General features: G+C 36.9%; 1 protein-coding gene across 1 annotated transcript in view; it reads left to right on the plus strand.

The window, feature by feature from the left end:
- Positions 1–20,365, plus strand: part of LOC150105506 (uncharacterized) — a 226,707-nt gene that overhangs the window by 91,872 nt on the left and 114,470 nt on the right. The window contains exon 5 of the mRNA XM_090394222.1: positions 6,124–6,254. Within this exon, the coding sequence (XP_090250348.1) occupies positions 6,124–6,254 (131 nt within the window). The remainder of the gene's footprint in view (positions 1–6,123; positions 6,255–20,365) is intronic.

Consider the following 20,365-nt stretch of genomic DNA (forward strand, 5'->3'; position numbering starts at 1 on the left):
TTATATTCAGGCAATGACAATCATGGAAAAGAGGGGGGGGTAGCCATAGTATTCAACACTAAATACGAGGCTAATGGCAGGCAGTCTCAAGTAGAGAGTTGTAGGCAAATATCGGAATGGGGAACTGGACAATGAGACTTATTTGTGCCTATGGTCACATAGAAGGCTCTACTAAAGTAGAAATGGAGGAATTTTTTTGAGGCTCTAGAGAAAGCTACTGACACAATGAAAATGGAAAAGTTGGTCCTTGTTGGCGATCTAAATAGCAGGGTAGGAAGTGATTGTCAGACATGCAAAAATGTTTTGGGAAAATTTGGAGAAAAGAGCAAAGCTAATAATAATGGCAAATACCTGTTGGATTTCTGCTCAGGACATGAACTGGTTATTACTAACACAATGTTCCAACATAAAAATGTGCACAAATTCACATGGAGAGAAGAGGCAAGGAATAAGAAAAGTCTCATTGACTATGTTATTGTGATAGTGATTTTCTCCCTGGTGCAGGATACCAGAGTGTACAGAGGATTTGAAATTGGAAGTGATCACTATTTAGTCTTGAGCAGGATAAAATTGAATTTCATATTGAAAAGAATGACAAGTAAGAAAGTTTTAAAGCGAATAAAAGTTAAGCAGCTCTCAGATGCGAACTGTAGACTAAAATACAAAGATTATCAAAAAAAAAAAATGAAAGAGTTTGGGAACAAGAACCAAACCTTGGAGATTCAGTGGCAAACCTTGAAGAAAACCCTGATTGATTCAGAAAGAGAAGCATGTGGTGAGGTTGTCTGCAAGGATAGAAAAATCAGAACTCCATAGTGGACACAGGAAGTTAAAGAGGCAATGAAGAAAAAGAAGAAATCATATGAAAAGTTCCTGGCAAATAAGTCAGTTTGTGCTCTTAGAGAATACAGAGACAAATGTGAGAAAGCTAAACACTGTCTAAAACTAGCTAAACAAAAGTCACAGGAACACTTTGGTAAGAACATAGAAAATAAATATCAAGAAGGTGGCAAGATATTCTGGAGATTGTTGAAGAAGCTCAGAAATGGAGGAAAAAGTGCTGTAAAAGGAGTTAGAGATGATAAAGGTGACATGAAAACGGAGAAAAAGATATCATTGAAGTATGGAGTAATTACTTCAAAAAATTGCTAAATGAAACAAGCAGTGATAGCACAGTGGTAAAAAACACTCAACAGGCATACATTCAGGAATACATATCCATACTTGAAGTAGAAAAAGCCATCAAAGGCTTGAAATGTGGAAAGGCATCAGGAGTAGATGATATTATATAGATATATAATATTATATATAGTATATTATATTATATATTATATAGGTAGAGGTGGTCAGGACAGGATATTTAGTGGGGTGTTGCTACAGACCCAGGAGCACAGAGGATGGGGACCAGGCGATGTTTAGACAGTTAAGTTTGGCAAGTGCAAGAAGAATCATTGTAATGGGAGATTTCAACTACAGTAGTATAAATTTTGGAGAGGAAGATGCATGTAGCAATAGGGGAATGGAATTTCTAGAATTCTTGAGGGACAAATGGCTTAGGCAACATGTAAAAGACGAAACAAGAGTTTCAAGAGTTTTGGATTTGGTTATAGCATCAGAAGAGTTGATAATAACTGAGATGACATCTCTCCCACCAGTTGGAGACAGTGACCATATGGTTTTGACTTGGAAAATGAATAGACATGCAGGAGTATCAAAGAGACGGGAACTTATGTGGAATTATAAAGCAGGTGATTATAATAGTCTTAGATGCCAACTTCGGGAAGTTTCATGGAGGGAGGAATTGGAAGGCCGGGATATCATTAGTGCATGGGAAATTGTGAAAGAATATTTGTTAGCAGCAATGGTAAGTTGTATACCACGAGTGAGGAAGAGGACACAATATGGAGTACAGTGGATGACAAACAATATTAAACAGGAATTGTATGCGAAAAAGAGGCTATGGAAGAGATATAAGGAGACAGGTGAAGAGAAGATGCATGAAGAATATAAGACACAGGCCAGAAGAGTGACTATTGTGGTAAGGAAAGCGAAACTGGAATATGAGAGGAGATTGGCCCCAAGATCCAAAGACAATCCTAGGGAATTTTTTAGTTATGTGGCCAGTAAGAGGAGAAATGATTGTGGAAGAATGATATTGTGGGATAAAAATGGGAATAGAGTGACTGATGCAGAGTACATAGTGGAATTGTTCAATGCACACTTTATTGGAGTATTTCATCCTAGAGGAGTCAGTTTTAATGCTAGAGGAATAGGGCAGGTTCAAGGTTTAGAGGTACTGGAGGAGAGTATGTTTCAGATACTGAGTACTCTGGATGTCAATAAAGCTTTGAGACTGGATGGTATTTCACCATGAGTTTTGAGAGAATGTGCTAGGGAACTGACAGTGCCTTTAACCTGGCCTTTCAATGAAAGTCCAGCTGCAGGAAAGGTGCCCAGGGAATGGAAGGAAGGTAAGATAGTGCCATTGCATAAGGGTGATAACAGACTGGAAGTGTCTAATTATAGGCCAGTTTGTGTGTCATCAGTAGTTGTTAAGTTCTTGGAGAAAGTAGTGAGGGACCGTATACAGCATTGGGCAGATGAGGGTAATGTTATCTGTGAGAGTCAACATGGATTTGTGAAGGGACGCTCTTGTTTTAGCAATATGCTAGCCTTTTATAATAAAGTTACAAGAACATTGGATGAGGGAAAGGCATATACTGCAATTTTCTTAGACTTAGCGAAGGCATTTGACAGAGTTGCCACATGATAAGCTGATATTTAAGTTGCAGCACACGGGTCTGGATGTCAGATTGGTCAACTGGATTCAGGATTGGCTGTCTGATAGGTATCAGAGAGTTGTGTATGGTGGAACAGCTTCAAGGAGGCAGAGGGTTACGTGGGGTCCCACAGGGCTCAGTACTAGGACCTATATTGTTTAACCTTTATATCAATGACATTACCAGTGTATTGCAAGGGGATATTCAGTTGTTTGCAGATGATGCAAAGCTGGGAAGGATTATTAGTAATAGTGCAGATGTGGTAACCCTGCAAGAAGATTTGAATAAGCTAGATAGATGGGCAAATGAATGGGGGTCAGTTTAATGCAGCAAAATGTAAGGTATTGAGGTTTGGGAAACATTGATGGGATGCTGCATACTCTATGGGAGGAGTTATACTGGAGGAAGTAGGGGAGACAAGAGATCTGGGTTGATGATTGATAGAAACCTGAAATTTAGGGGACATATTGCAAAGGTGGTGAAGGTAAAACAGAGAATTGCTGCAGTTATGAGAAGGACACTGACCTGCAGAGATAAAAGGGTTATCATTCCGTTGTATAAGTCTCTGATCAGATGACACTTAGACTATTGTTCTCAGATTTGGTCCCCAGGATTTGAAGGGGATAAATTGACTGTGGAAAGGGTACAGAGACAGATGACAAAGATGGTTTCAGGACTGTACCATTTTGGTTATGAGGATCAGCTGAGGGAATGTGGACTGCAGAGTTCGGTGAATAGAAGAAGGAGAGGTGATATGATTGAGACTTAAAGTGTTGAGAGGTGGTTACAGGGTTGACACTGGGGAGTTCTTTCGCTTGGTTGAACAGTGGGAGGGAGTGATGACAAGAGGCCATCCCTGGAAGTTACAAAAGGAAACTGTGAATAAGAGGGTGAGGAGTGGTTTCTTTGCATGGAGGGTGGTTGAACTGTGGAATGCATTGCCTGATGGAGTGGTTGAACTGTGGAATGCATTGCCTGATGGAGTGGTGAGAGTGAGAACAGTCAATGAGTTTAAGGAGTGGTATGATAGACTTTGTGTTTCTCAGGGGGGACCTCCCCTCGATGAGTCCTGACAGACTTTATGTTCTTAGGAAGGACCTCCCACGATCAGTCTTTTGACTCCGTGGAGGCCTGAATATTTTTTTTTTTTTTTTTTTTTTTTTTTTGTTCTTTCAAATATTTACATATGTACAATGATCATCTATTCAGTATATTATTTTACAAGGTTCAGCACTTTGTGCTACATATACTGAGATTTAAATAGTAATGCTGATAACAGTTTTTTTTTTATTTTTTTAAATAACAATCATAATAATAATTTACAATTATATTGTTCAGAGTTACATAAGTAGTGTTATATTACATTTTGTAGTTTACTTTTTTTTTTTTTTTTTTTTTTTCAAGTTTGAAAAGGTGTGATTATACAAAGTATTTACACATATGCAATAATAATAATAATAATAATAATAATAATATTCGACCAGAAATGCTGAATTATGGTCGTATAAAAGTCTTACAGTGGCTGCACTGCATACTCCAATCAGGAATCACGAATTCCTGATTGGAGTAGAGCTCTAATAGTACCCATATATAAAAAGGGAAATAAAACTGAATGTGAGAATTATAGAGGTATATTCCTACTGAGTGTTCCTGGTGAGATATATGCAAGTATACTTGAGAAATGGTTGAGAAGAATTATGGAGGAAAAGCTTGGTGAAGAACAAGCTGGATTCGGGCCAAATAGAGGCTGTCAGGATCAGATCTTCACTTTACGACAAATAGTCGAGAAAGCATGGGAATATAACAAAGATCTGTATTTAAGTTTTGTCGATGTGGAAAAGGCATACGACAAGGTGCCAAGAGAGAAGCTATTCAATACACTACAGTTATATGGTGTCAATGGGGCATTATATCAAGCAATACTTTGTCTTTATTTGAGTTGCAGGTCAGCAGTTAGAATTGAAGGAAGTACAGGAAGATGGTTTAATGTTAAATCTGGTGTGAGACAAGAATGTACATTATCCCCTTTTATTCATTATCTATATGGATCACATTATGAAGGAAAGTGGTATTAAACATGATATCAAAATTGGAGATGTTAATGTCAGCTCTTTGCTTTATGCGGACGATGTTATACTTCTATAAATCCACTACAAGTCTGCAAGATCCTCTGATTAAATTGAATAACTGTTGTAATAGATATGGTAGGAAGGTCAGCAATAAAAAGACAAAGACAATGAAAATAGGTAGAATTGTTGAAAATGTCAGCTGTGTTTTGAATGGGGAACCTGTGCAACAAGTATAACATTTCAACTACTTAGGCACGATTTTTAGTGAAGATGGTAAATTAAATATGGAAATAGACAACAGAATCAGCAAAGCTGGTATGGGCGGAAGTCGATTGAATAAATTCATATGGAATAAGAGAGAAATTAGTCGGAACACTAAATTAGCTGTATACAAAACAGTGTTCAAATCCTTTTTAACTTATGGATCTGAGAGCTGGGTCAGAAGTAAAACACTTGACCAAAGACTAAAGACCGCAGATATGACAGTCCTGAGAAAGATTAGAGGCGTGAACAGATGGCATCGATGGCATTATCATGTTAAAAATGAATATATTAGGAAAGAACTTGACATTGTCAGCATCCAGGAATGTGTTAGCAGAGCTAATCTCAAGTGGTATGGTCACTTAAACAGAATGGGCAAGGAAAGATTAGGAAAACAAGTGTTCTCTGCCAGGTTGGCAGGAAAACGACCCAAAGGAAGACCAAGATATAGGTGGATTGATATGGTACAAAGTGCCTTAGACGATAGAAATATAAGATCTGATAATGTTAGAGTCTTGACAAGTAACAGACTGTTTTGGAGGAAAATTTTAGATAGGAAGTTAGTAATGAAGTAAATTTTTCATGTAGTACTATCATATCCTGTACACCCCTCAACGGTACATGCAGAAATTTGATGATGATGATGATTACCCACAAGTTCATACATGGTGCCAGTTATCATAAATTTTCTTTTTTAAGTCCTGCTTTCTATGATTGTGACATTATTATTTTTTTAGTAAAAAAAAGCTATAAGTTAAAGATGCCAAGAAATTATATTCTTGGTTTAATCCTTTATCCATGTGTAAGCAAACAAAGTTTGTTCCTGAAGTAAATTCTTTAATTTATAGTATAACCAAGTGGAAAAACTTCCAGCAGTAAAAAGAGCTGTTCTGGCTTTCAGCCAGAGAAATTTTTTAGAAGACATTACTTAGGAATAATTTCTGCTCTTTTAAGTTCACTTTTTAGAGAACCACCGAATATATGTTTATATTATTTTTTTAATTCACATTTAGGTTCATGACATTGAATTTGCTCCTAACCTGGATATTATTATCAATGAAACCTTGCCAGCAGTTGAGCAAATAAAGCAAGTTGGAAAAGCAAAGTTTATTGGGATTACTGGTTATCCACTTAAAACACTCAAGTATTTTTTTTTTATTTTTTCAAGATTTGATTTAGTGCTGTTGGCTGAATAAATATATAGTAGATATGAATTATAAAACAGCCTTGAAATGCATTGACACTGGAAATTAATAAGAACTCTTAAATCAGATATTCCAATATGAATCTAATAGAATTTTATTATTTGTCATCTCCAGGGAGTCCAAAGACTCATTGAGGGAGGGCATCTACTCTACAACTCTGCTTTCACCGACTGACCACAACTACACCAGCGCCATCTACCATCGACCACCACCACTAGTATTTCACATGAAATACTAATGAAAATAAGATTTTTCCAAATTTAAGATAAAGAAAGTCAGTCATTTTGGTTCAAGTTTAGGTGATCTAGTGGTTCTTCAGCACTCTCTTTTAACAAATACTCAAATTTGAGGTGGCAAAATGAACTGGAAGATCCTGTGGACTGGAAGATGCTGTGCTAAATTAGATTTCTCAGACTTATTATAGATGTTATAATATTGGTATTCTTGTAGTCTTTTCTCAACAGAACGTCCTGTTTGTTCAAAGTAAAAGTGATAGAAAAGGCAGGGAACTTGGTGAACACTTGGGAGGGACAGAGAAGACATTTTATTTTTGTTACCTTCTATCAAGGATAAATGGTCTTCTCTTTCCCTCCCAAGTGTTTACCAAGTTCCCTGTGTTTTCAATCTCTTTTATTTTAGGCAAAACAGGATTTGAGCAGAGACTACAGGAGTACCAATCTTATATTATTTGTAATAAGTCTGAGGTCTGGTTTGAGGTTAGTGAATTGACACTAATCATCTTCTCTGATCTAAAACTCATCTTCTTTGCTATCGATACTGGATATTTGAGCATTTGTTCAAAGAGAGTGCTGAAATGCTACTACATTGCCAAAACTTTCTTGGTCATGACCATCTTTCTTTACCTGAAATTTGGAAGAGTCTAAGTTATAAGTAGTAGTTTTTTTATTTTTTTTAAAATCACATCTCACTATCTGTTGTACTGTTACAGTAGCATGCAGCTCACATTGTTATTCAGTCTTGTTTGAATTCTCATTTCACTGAAGATGATTCTGTTGGATTCAGGTCAAAATATCTGATTTAATAAAGTTTTATAAACTTCTTGCGTCAATATGCATCACTAGTTGTTTCCTATTATGTTGCAAGTGCCATTAAAGATTAAATATAAATTACATTTTTTTATTCTTCCATTAAACAGTTAACAATTTGCCATTTCCAAGAAATGGAAATATATATATATATATACTCTCACAAAGTGTACAAAGATATCATAATAGCACAGTCACAGTTAAATTATTACTACTTCTTTTCAACAGTTTTTCTTCCAAATTGATCTTTTATTTGATGCAGTCTTCAGTAATGTCTGGTCTTCTATTGATCTAGTCTTCAGTAATATCAGATATATTTTGGTCTTCGAAGGTACTACAAACTGCATCATCTAATATCTTGGTCTTCTTGTGAGCATTTTCCTTGCCATTCGTGTGTCAAATGGCATTTGCTAACCTTTCTTCTCCTATTCTGTTTAAGTGAGCTATCTCATCTTAAATTAGTTCTGCTCCTACATCCTTGAATACTAATATTGTTTTAGTCCCTTCTAATATCTTTGTTTTTAGTCACTTTTGCTATTTATAACATCTTTTCACCTCTATAGTTTTTCTTAGAATCCTTATATATGTGGTATTCACTGTTTAACTAACTAAATTAGCAAGGCAATTTTTTTAAACCTACATTTGAAGTTCGTCTACCACTAAGATCTAGTAGTACACTTAGTAGCACTTTCCAAATTTCAGAAATCACTTTGACGTTTTTTTTTAAACTTCCTATCCTAGAAGCATGACTTTTTTTTTTTTTTGCAATCAGTTTATCTAGAGAGTAAAGTCACCTTCTTAGGTGAACTTTAATGTCCACAGTTTCACTGTCCAGTTACTAATCAGATTACTAAATAATCCTCTCCACCCTGCTAATACTTGTGATCTTTTCTTAAGCATTTATCTTTTTAAATACTGCAGAGGTCACTTCTCCTTCTGATAGCTCATATCATAATCTTATGCAAGTCTCCTCTCCTGCAGAACACTTTTCATTCAATCACTCTCTGAACTTCATATATACATATTTTGGGCCTGTGAGTCATGAGTGGGATGACCTCTGGCTTCTGCTCTTCTTTTCTTTGGCCATACTAATGTTTACACTCTTCTAATCGAAATGCCTGCTCTTGAACAAGTTACATAAATAATTCTTGCTGGATTTGTAGGACTTCATTTCATTTGAGAATAATTTTAAAGTTATTTTAACACTCCATTCAAAATACTCTCCTTCCCATAGTTGTATGGGAAGGCAGTCCAAGAAAAATATTTAGCGTATCACAAGTGGCTTAAAACAAAAACTTAGTCTCATTCTCCTCTTACATATTTCATTGTATCAAGTTGAATTTGAAAGAGCCCACTGCAAGAACTTGCCTCTTATACAAATACCAAATCATTCTTTTTCCACCCTACTCTTGTAAATACCATTGAGTGGAACTTCTGCTCAACTGTATATTCCCACTCTTTCCTCCAGATGGTGCCACTATAAGAACATTTAGAGCTGACCGCCTGGCATTAGTCTTCTCCTCCAACTCTTGCATAGATCATCATCATCAAATTCCTGCCATGTACCCTCAAGGGGTGTACAGGATATGATAGTACTACATGAAAAATTTACATCATTACTAACTTCCTATCTACAATTTTCCTCCAAATTAGTCTGTTACTTGTCAAGACTCCAACATTACCAGATCTTATATTTCTATCGTCCAAGGCACTTTGTACCGTATCAATCCACCTATATCTTGGTCTTCTTTTGGGTCGTTTTCCTGCCAACTGGGCAGAGAACACTTGTTTTGCTAATCTTTCCTTGCCCATTCTGTTCAAGTGACCATACCACCTGAGATTAGCTCTGCAAACGCATTTCTGGATGCCGACAATGTCAAGTTCTTTCCTAATATTCTCTTTTTTAATATGATATTGCCATCGATGCCATCTGTTCACACCTCTAATCTTTCTCAGGACTCCCATATCTGCGGTCTCTAGTCTTTGGTCAAGTGTTTTACTTCTGACCCAGCTCTCAAATCCATTAGTTAAAATTGGTTTGAACACTGTCTTGTATACAGCTAATTTAATGTTCTGACTAATTTCTCTCTTATTCCATATGAATTTATTCAATTGACTTCCTACCATACCAGCTTTGTTGATTCTGTTGTCTATTTCCATATTTAATTTACCATCTTGACTAAAAATCGTGCCTAAGTAGTTGAAATGTTTTACTTGTTCTACAGGTTTTCCATTCACAACACAGTTGACATTTTCAATGATTCTGCTTATTTTCATTGTCTTTGTCTATTTATTGCTGACCTTCATACCATATCTATTACAACTGTTATTCGATTTAATCAGAGGATCTTGCAGACTTGTAGTGGATTTATTTAGAAGTATAACATCGTCCACATAAAGCAGAGAGCTGACATTAACATCTCCAATTTTGATATCATGTTTAATACCACTTTCCTTCATAATGTGATCCATATAGATAATGAATAACAGGGGATAATGTACATCCTTGTCTCCCACCAGATTTAACATTAAACCATCTTCCTGTACTCCCTTCAATTCTAACTGCTAACTTGCAACTCAAATAAAGACTAAGTATTGCTTGATATAATGTCCCATTGATACCATATAACTGTAGCGTATTGAGTAGCTTCTCTCTCTTGGCACCTTGTCATATGCCTTTTCCAAATTGACAAAACTTAAATACAGAACTTCGTTATATTCCCATGATTTTTCAACTATTTGTCGTAAAGTGAAGATCTGATCCTGACAGCCTCTATTTGACCTGAATCCGGCTTGTTCTTCACCAAGCTTTTCTTCCACAATTCTTCTCAACCGTTTCTCAAGTATACTTGCATATATCTTACCAGGAACACTCAATAGGGATATACCTCTGTAATTCTCACATTCAGTTTAATTTCCTTTTTTATATATAGGCACTATGAGAGCTCTACTCCAATCATTGGGAATTCGTCCCTCTGTCCAGGCATTCTGAACTATGCAGTGCAGCCACTGTAAGACTTTTATACCACCATACTTCAGCATTTCTGGTCAAATATCATCTACTCCTGCTGCCTTTCCACATTTCAAGCCTTTGATGGCTTTTTCTACTTCAAGTATGGATATGTATTCCTGACTAAATGCCTGGTCAGTGTTTTTTACCACTGTTCTGTCATCACTGCTTGTTTCATTTAGCAAATTTTCAAAGTAATTACTCCATACTTCAAGCATATCTTTTTCTCCCATTTTCATTTCACCTTTATCATCTCTAACTCCTTTTACAGCACTCTTCCCTCTATTCCTTAGTTTCTTCAACAACCTCCAGAATATTTTGTCACCTTCTTGATATTTATTTTCTATGTTCTTGCCAAAGTCCTCCCATGACTTTTGTTTAGCTAGTTTTACACAGTGTTTAGCTTGCTTACATTTGTCTCTGTATTCTCTAAGAGCACAAGCTGACTTATTTGCCAAGAACCTTTGATATGCTTTCTTCTTTTCCTTCACTACCTCTTTAACTTCCTGTGTCCACCATGGAGTTCTAATTTTTCTATCCTTGCAGAAAACTTTACCACATGGCTCTCTAACTGAATCAATCAGGGTTTTCTTCAAGGCTTGCCACTGAATCTCCAAGGTTTGGTTCCTGTTCTCAAACTCTTTCAATTTTCCTTCAATAATCGTTGTGTATTTTAGTCTACAGTTCACATCTGCGAGTTGCTGAACTTTTAATTGCTTTAAAACCTCCTTACATGTCATTCTTTTCAATATGAAATTCAGTTTTATCCTGCTCAAGACTAAATAGTGATCACTTCCAATTTCAAATCCTCTATACCCTCTGGTTTCCTGCACCAGGGAGAAAACATCACTATCAACAATAACATAGTCAATGAGACTTTTCTTATTCCTTGCCTCTTCTCTCCATGTGAATTTGTGCACATTTTTATGTTGGAACATGGTGTTAGTAATAACCAGTTCATGTCCTGAGCAGAAATCCAACAGGTATTTGCCATTATTATTAGCTTTGCTCTTTTCTCCAAATTTTCCTAAAACATTTTGTATGTCTGACAATCACTTCCTACTCTGCTATTTAGATCCCCAACGGTGACCAACTTTTCCTTTTTCATTGTGTCAGTAGCTTTCTCTAGAGCCTCAAAAAATTCCTCCACTTCTACCTTAGTAGAACCTTCTGTTGGACCATAGGCACAAATAAGTCTCATTTCCAGTTCCCCATTCTGATATTTGCCCAAATTACTCTACTTGACACTGCCTGCCATTCAAGAAGATGAGCCTCATATTTTTTGTTGAATACTATGGCTGCACCTCCTTTTTCTTGATTGTCATTTCCTGAATATAACATTTTGTATATATTGCTCAGAAAGATCTCACCAGTTTTGTCTTTTTTATTTCAGTCACCCCTATTATGTCGATCTGGTGCTTATCTAATTCCTCAGCTAGCTCCATTTCTTTGCCATTCAGGTTTCTTATGTTGATAGTACTGATCTTTAACTCTGGTGATGTTGGTTTGGGGGGTGTGTTTTCAGATTTGTCCCAGTAGCTGACTTTTTGCTGTTTGTCCTGGTTCCCTGGCGAAAACAACGGGGGCCTTGTTTAACCGGGCAACGCCCCACCCGGCATGAAATTTTGTCATGTTGTACCATCATTTTCTATTTTGGTTTAACCGATAGGAATACAATTTGGTCGGCTAAATCCCAAATTGCCAGCCCATCCTTGTTCGTTCAGTATCCAGGTAGATACCCAACAGGGTGCACCACGAGAAGGTCAGGATTGAACATTATGTCAGAAGCCCTGGTCGGTTCTCAGCATTCCTTTAAAGGCTATGGAAGTCTCCTCTCAGTTATACAACTTTGAGCCTTAAGCACCCCCTCTTGCATAGATGACCAAGGCAAATCACCCATACCACAAAAAAGTGCACAACATACCTCCTATAATTTTTTTACAGAAAGTTAACAGAATAATATTAAGTAACCTCAAAAGGGTTTTTAGGCATCACTCTAAATGTAGTTGAAAGTTATGCTTTGGAACTTCACCTACCCTGTATCATCTACACTCTCTTCTATAGTTAGCTTACATGCATGAACTCAGACCATTATTCAGCCCCATTCTGAAAAGGTAGATAAGTCTTCATCAAACTATTGATGAAGCAAAGACAACTTGCTTCATCCTCCCCAAAATAATGAAGGTAATCAACAGTCATCTTCTTTCTTCCAGGAGACCCTGAAGTTAATCGATGATCTCCAGTATAGATTTTGCTACTCTAGATCCTAGCAGATCTGCATAACCCTACCCTGGGCATGTACTATGGAAAGGTTTGGAGAAATGTATGCTTTTTACTGTTGGCATTTCCAGATCATGTGATTTCTGTCATTAAGGCAAACAAATTCCTATCGATTTGGTCCATATTTCACTCTATCTGTAATTGAGTAGCCATGTTATGCTGGATGCTATTTCTCATCAGATTTCACCACTAATACAGAAGTATTCCAGGATATATAAATGACTTTCTCTCACTGACTAGTAACTTTATCCGTAGTATTATTGATGTTCCATTCCTCCACAACACACTCACCTTCTTTCTCATAGATGTCAGTTCGTTTTCTTTTACCTTTGATTGTCAGGCAAGATCAGATCTCTCTCTCTCTCTTCTTGGATGGATATTCAATTGTAGCCTTACATGGCACAAACATATCACATAGCATCAGTAGCTTCTTCCTTATGCTAAAAAAAAAAAAAAATGCAACCTTTTCTGCCAAAATGCTTTTTTTTATCCCTAGCTACTAATCCGGGGTGCTTAAGGGTCAAAGCTGTATAACTGAGAGGAGACCTCCACATGGCCTTTAAAGGAATGCGGAGAACCGACCAGGGCTTCTGACCTAATGTCCAATCCTCACCTTCTCGTGGTGCACCCTGTTGGGTATCTACTTTGATACTGAACGGGCGAGGATGGGCTGGCAATTTGGGATTTAGCCGACCAAATTGTATTCTTATTGGTTAAACCAAAATAAAAAATGATGGTACAACATAACAAAATTTCATGCCGGCTGGGGCGTCGCCCGGTTAAACAAGGCCCCCGTTGTTTTCGCCAGGGAACCAGGGCAAACAGCGAAAAGTCAGCTACTGGAACAAATCTGAAAACAAACCCCAACTCAACATCACCAGAGTTAAAGATCGGTACTATCAACGTAAGAAGCCTGAATGGCAAAGAAATGGAGCTAGCTGAGGAATTAGATAAGTACCAGATCGACATAATAGGGGTGACTGAAACAAAAAAGACCAAAACTGGTGAGATCTTTCTGAGCAATAAATACAAAATGTTATATTCAGGCAATGACAATCAAGGAAAAGAAGGAGTAGCCATAGTATTCAACACAAAATACGAGGCTAATCTTCTTGAATGGCAGTCAGTCTCAAGTAGAGTAATGTGGGCAAATATGAGAATGGGGAACTGGACAATGAGACTTATTTGTGCCTATGGTCCCACAGAAGGTTCTACTAAGGTAGAAGTGGAGGAATTTTTTGAGGCTTTAGAAAAAGCAACTGACACAATGAAAAAGGAAAAGTTGGTCCTTGTTGGGGATCTAAATAGTAGAGTAGGAAATGATTGTGAGACATACAAAAATATTTTGGGAAAATTTGGAGAAAAGAGCAAAGCTAATAATAATGGCAAATATCTGTTGGATTTCTGCTCAGGACATGGACTTGTTATTACTAACACCATGTTCCAACATAAAAATGTGCACAAATTCACATGAAGAGAAGAGGCTAGGAATAAGAAAAGTCTCATTGACTATGTTATTGTTGATAGTGATGTTTTCTCCCTGGTGCAGGACACCACAGTGTACAGAGGATTTGAAATTGGAAGTGATCACTATTTAGTCTTCAGCAGGATAAAATTGAATTTCATATTGAAAAGAATAACATGTAAGAAAGTTTTAAAGCGAATAAAAGTTGAGCAGCTCTCAGATGTGAACTGTAGACTAAAATACAGAAATATTATTGAAAAGAAAATGAAAGAGTTTGAGAACAGGAATCAAACCTTGGAGATTCAGTGGCAAACTCTGAAGGAAACATTGATTCATTCTGCCAGAGAGGCATGTGGTGAGGTTGTGTGCAAGGATAAAAAAATTAGAACTCCCTGGTGGACACAGGAAGTCAAAGAGGCAGTGAAGGAAAAGAAGAAAGCATATCAAAAGTTCCTGGCAAATAAGTCAGCTTTTTGCCAGGGACAGAATACAGAGACAAATGTAAGAAAGCTAAACAGTGTGTAAAACTAGCTAAACAAAAGTCATGGGAGGACTTTGGCAAGAATATAGAAAATAAATATCAAGAAGGTGGCAAAATATTCTGGAGGTTGTTGAAGAAGCTTAGGAATGGAGGAAAGAGTGCTGTAAAAGGAATTAGAGATGATAAAGGTGAAATGAAAACAGGAGAAAAAGATATCCTTGAAGTATGGAGTAATTACTTTGAAAAACTGCTAAATGAAACAAGCAGTGATGACAGCACAGTGGTAAAAAACACTGACCAGGCATGCAGTCAGGAATACATATCCATACTTGAAGTAGAAAAAGCCATCAAAGGCTTGAAATGTGGAAAGGCAGCAGGAGTAGATGATATTCGACCAGAAATGCTGAAGTATGGTGGTATAAGAGTCTTACAGTGGCTGCACTGCATAGTTCAGAAAGCCTGGACAGAGGGACGAATTCCCGATGATTGGAGTAGAGCTCTCATAGTACCCATATATAAAAAGGGAAATAAAACTGAATGTGAGAATTACAGAGGTATTTCCCTACTGAGTGTTCCTGGCAAGATCTATGCAAGTATACTTGAGAAACGGTTGAGAAAAATTGTGGAAGAAAAGCTTGGTGAAGAACAAGCTGGATTCAGGCCAAATAGAGGCTGTCAGGATCAGATCTTCACTTTACGACAAATAGTCGAGAAAGCATGGGAATATAACAAAGATCTGTATTTAAGTTTTGTCGATTTGGAAAAGGCATATGACAAGGTGCCGAGAGAGAAGCTATTCAATACGCTACAGTTATATGGTGTCAATGGGGCATTATATCAAGCAATACTTAGTCTTTATTTGAGTTGCAAGTCAGCAGTTAGAATTGAAGGAAGTACAGGAAGATGGTTTAATGTTAAATCTGGTGTGAGACAAGGATGTACATTATCCCCTCTGTTATTCATTATCTATATGGATCACATTATGAAGGAATGTGGTATTCAACCTGATATCAAAATTGGAGATGTTAATGTCAGCTCTTTGCTTTATGCGGATGATGTTATACTTCTAAATAAATCCGCTACAAGTCTGCAAGATTCTCTGACTAAATTGAATAGCTGTTGTAATAGATATGGTATGAAGGTCAGCAATAAAAAGACAAAGACAATGAAAATAGGCAGAATCATTGAAAATGTCAACTGTGTTGTGAATGGAGAACCTGTGGAACAAGTAAAACATTTCAGCTACTTAGGCACAATTTTTACTGAAGATGGTAAACTAAATATAGAAATAGACAACAGAATCAGCAAAGCTGGTATCGTGGGAAGTCAATTGAATAAATTCATATGGAATAAGAAAGAAATTAGTCGGAACACTAAATTAGCTGTATACAAGACTGTGTTCAAACCAATTTTAACTTATGGATCTGAGAGCTGGGTCAGAAGTAAAACACTTGACCAAAGACTAGAGACCTCAGATATGAGAGTCCTGAGAAAGATTAGAGGCGTGAACAGATGGCATCAATGGCAATATCATATTAAAAATGAGGATATTAGGAAAGAACTTGACATTGTCAGCATCCAGGAATGCGTTAGCAGAGCTAATCTCAGATGGTATGGTCACTTAAATAGAATGGGAGAGGAAAGATTAGCAAAACAAGTGTTCTCTGCCAGGTTGGCAGGAAAACGACCCAGAGGAAGACCAAGATATAGGTGGATTGATACGGTACAAAGTGCCTTAGACGATAGAAATATAAGATCTGATAATGTTGGAGTCTTGACAAGTAACAGACTGATTTGGAGGAAAATTGTAGATAGGAAGTTAGTAATGATGTAATTTTTTTCATGTAGTACTGTCATATCCTGTACACCCCTTGAGGGTACATGACAGGAATTTGATGATGATGATGATGAGCTACTAATCCTGTACAAATTCCATGTTTGTTCATCCTTAAAATGCTGTTCTCATGCTTAGAGTTCTTGATGTTAAAAAAGTTTTTGATGTTATCTAGAAGAGAACTTTCAGCTAATTACTGATTCCTTTCTCATTGACTCAGATCAGGCACTCTTATTGACAATCTGTGAGTTATTTCTTAGTGTCTCATAAAACCATCTATTCTGTGAGAATATGAGCTTCAGCTTTTTTTTTTTCACTTCCTGAAACTGTCATTCGTCATTCTTCTACTTTCCATCAATTGTATTAAATAAGCAGTGGCTGCCAAATATCTTTTTTTTACAGTCCATCTGTACACTCATTAGACCTACTTCTCCTATTCCTCTTTCTCTTTCATTCTGTCTCTGTTCTCTTGTAACCACCCCTCATCAAACACTGTCACAAGTGTTTCCAAATCACACTAAAACTACTGGCTATTCAAGAAGAATATCAATATGTCTTTTGTCCACTAATTGTTGCCAACACCACACCTGGCACTAGTGTGCTATATGTTCTGTAACCTCTCCTATATGGAATGGATATAGGTATAAAATGATGCTTTATTTCTCACTCAGTCAATAAGTTAAAATAAATTTAAACATTGCTTTGTATGTTGTTAGTTTGGTATTTGACTAATTTCTCTTGTATTCCATATTAATTTATTCAGTTGTTGCAGATACATTGTTGATAATGTATCTGTCTGAGTATATATGGATTTCATGTTAACACATTATTTTCTTGACCACGAAAACTATGGAAATGACTTCTATTTGGATTTATTGATCAAATATTTTTTAGAACAGCTATGTTATAACTAGTTTCACCAACTGAGGATGTTGGTATCTTCAGGGTACATAACTGATATAAGGCACTTAAAGCTAAAAACTGTTACAGACTATAAATCAACCGATTCCAATTATATTTGACAAAACATAACACGCACAATACATGCATAGCATGTGTGTGAACTCATTTGTTATTATTTAGGAACGTTCTATAATTGGCACTATAATTCAGTTCTTGTATGTTTAGAGATCTAATGAGGGTCTTCCAGATCTTGGGCAAGATAAATCCTTGGTTCCTGTTAAGATTTTGTACAGAACGGGCAACTGTTGCGGCTTCTTTAATAATTCGGGAGCGGAAATTCTCTTCCATGTAAGGATTGGAGCTTTTACCCCACTCTATGATATGGTTAGTTCTTGAGAAATGAAAGAATAAACCCGATTTTTCTTCTATGTTGTTATTAACATCTCCAATGTGCTCCAATGGCTATCATCGGAGACCCGTCCATAAGATACTTTTCTCTGCCCCCCCCCCCCCCACACAAAGACAACGAGACGACACACAGTATATTTCTACAATTGTCATTCCATATGTGGGGACAGTTTCTAATAAGGTTGCAAGACTCCTCAAACCCCATAGAATAAGAGTGACTTTTAAACCTACAGAAATGATTAGGCAACTCTTAAGATCTCCAAAAGATAGCCATCCTTTCTTCAAATATGCTGGAGTTGACAACATACCCTGCTCGTGCAGTTTAAATTACATCGGCCAGACTTCAAGAAGCCTTGAGATTAGAGAAAGGGAGCACATTGGAGATGTTAATAACAATAGAGAAGAAAAATTTATCCTTTCATTTCTCAAGAACTAACCATATCATAGAGTGGGATGAAAGCTCCATTCCTTACATAGAGGAGGATTTCCTCTCCCGAATTATTAAAGAAGCCACAACAGTTGCCCTTTCTGTACAAAACCTTAACAGGAACTAAGGATTAATCTTGCCCGAGATCTGGAAGATCCTTATTAGATCTCTAAACATACAAGAACTGAATTATAGTGCCAATTATAGAACGTTCCTAAATAACAACAAGTGAGATCATACACGTGCTATTTACACATCATTCTAAAATAGTGAGGATAGATGGGACTCTTACCCAGGATGGCTCTCTCTGAGAATGATACACAATAATTAAACTATAATAAATTTTATAATCAGTACTAATTTCTTGCATGCAGTCATGGCTCGCTTTGTTTAATCATACATGTGGGTTCTTCCCGCTAAGTTCGTCAATATTTTTATGAGCGGCTGTTTGAATTCATATATTAACAACAGGTCAGGCAGGTACTAAGAAACATGTTAATGAAATAGAGAAAACATACAAGTAAGCATTATTACTAATTATGCTGAGTTATTCTCAAGTAGAAAGTTTGCTCACACTTGGATAAAGGATTAAACTAATTTTATTATATTCTCAAGTAAGATCCTTGGTTCAATACTAATATACAAAGCATATAAATAAACTTGCATAGACCACCATGTAAGTACCTTAACATTATCTCATTAACATCTAACACACTTTTTACACTCATGTGGTCATTGGTTATATCATTCTACACATTTACTATTAATTCCTGCAGAATAAACATGGCCTTGTTGGCCAGATAATTCTCAAACAAATGGGCCTGGGTCAAGTTGTAGATGGTTCTTAGAGTTCCATAAAATTAGTCCACTTCACAAACTTTCTTAGGGAAACACTCTCTTTCTTAACTGGAAATCACAATACAAAAGTCTATCTACTTTACCATCTCTGTATCGATACTGTGTCTTTCTTCTTGCCTTGTCTGGTCATCAAGGCTTCTTCACTTTGCTTTTCGTCTGATCGCTTTTGATCAACTATACGATTAGAACCTCAGCGGGAAAGGGGATATGACTCAGGAGTATAGCCAGAATGGACGGCATCTGCTGGTTCCTCCGTCGCACGACATTGCATAGCTATCCTAGTCTTAGGTGGTAGATAGGCCGTTCTCAAATGCTGCGACAGATGAACCAATGCCTTCCACGGCCAGCCAGGAACTTCTCCGTCGGAGCGGACTGGACCCTACGTCCGAGAGAGGTCAGGAAATAGGAACCCAAAAAAAGCCTCAAGTGGGGTTTGCTTGGCCTTTTTGTTTTCGTTCTCTTCTCGGTGTTTCTCGGCTATCGTGATACCTGCCAACGCGGTCACATGGGTTTACATCATGGCATCCAGCTCCCTCTATTACATCGCAAGTGCACATGTTGTGTTCTTCTTGGAAGGCGCTTTAGTTTCTCTTTCCTATAATTACCTTCCCGCTTTTTGGTGTGCGTAACACAGGACGGTTAAAGGTGACCCTTGAACTCTGGCTCACAGGCTTTGCTACTTTATAATACATGAAATTGGGTTCTTAAATAGAATTAACAGCTTTAATTAATTTCCATATCTGACCCACATGCATTACAGGTTAGGTCTTACAAACATTTTTATACATTTTTGTACAATTTCTCGCCCTTAATTTTGATTTATATACATAAAGTTATCTTTCTAATCTATTGCCAACATGCCACATTCTCTGCCCATGTTTAAATAAAGTTGTGTCCTGAATAATTCATGTTAAAACATTTCTTAGTTTATTCAGGACACAACATAACCTCATTAAATTTGGATGAAGAAATCTTCCTCACATTTGGGAAACAGTCATCATCAGACCATCAGTCCAATAGCCACAAGCACCTAATCGTGTCTTTAACGGAAGTATACTGCAGTACAAGACTTTAAGCCTTGTTTTGTTTATTCAACTTATTCACTTATTCGTACTCATATCTTTATTTATATGTTATTCTTGATGATGCCAGTTTGGCTTTGTGCAAAATATAATAGTAATTATCTTTCCTTTAATGTTATACAAGGTTGCATAAAGGTCAAAGTCAAATAACTGGGAGGAGACCTTCACATTGCCTTTCAAGAATGCAAAGACCCGATTGGGAGCTTCTGATCTAATATCCAATCCTCACCTTCATGTTGTGCACCCCCACTTAGTA

This window comes from Typopeltis vanoorti, chromosome 6 (genome assembly GCF_054136105.1).
Source record: "Typopeltis vanoorti isolate ZY-2024b chromosome 6, IOZ_Tvanoo_1.0, whole genome shotgun sequence".
In the NCBI taxonomy this organism is placed as follows: Eukaryota; Metazoa; Arthropoda; class Arachnida; order Uropygi; family Thelyphonidae; genus Typopeltis; species Typopeltis vanoorti.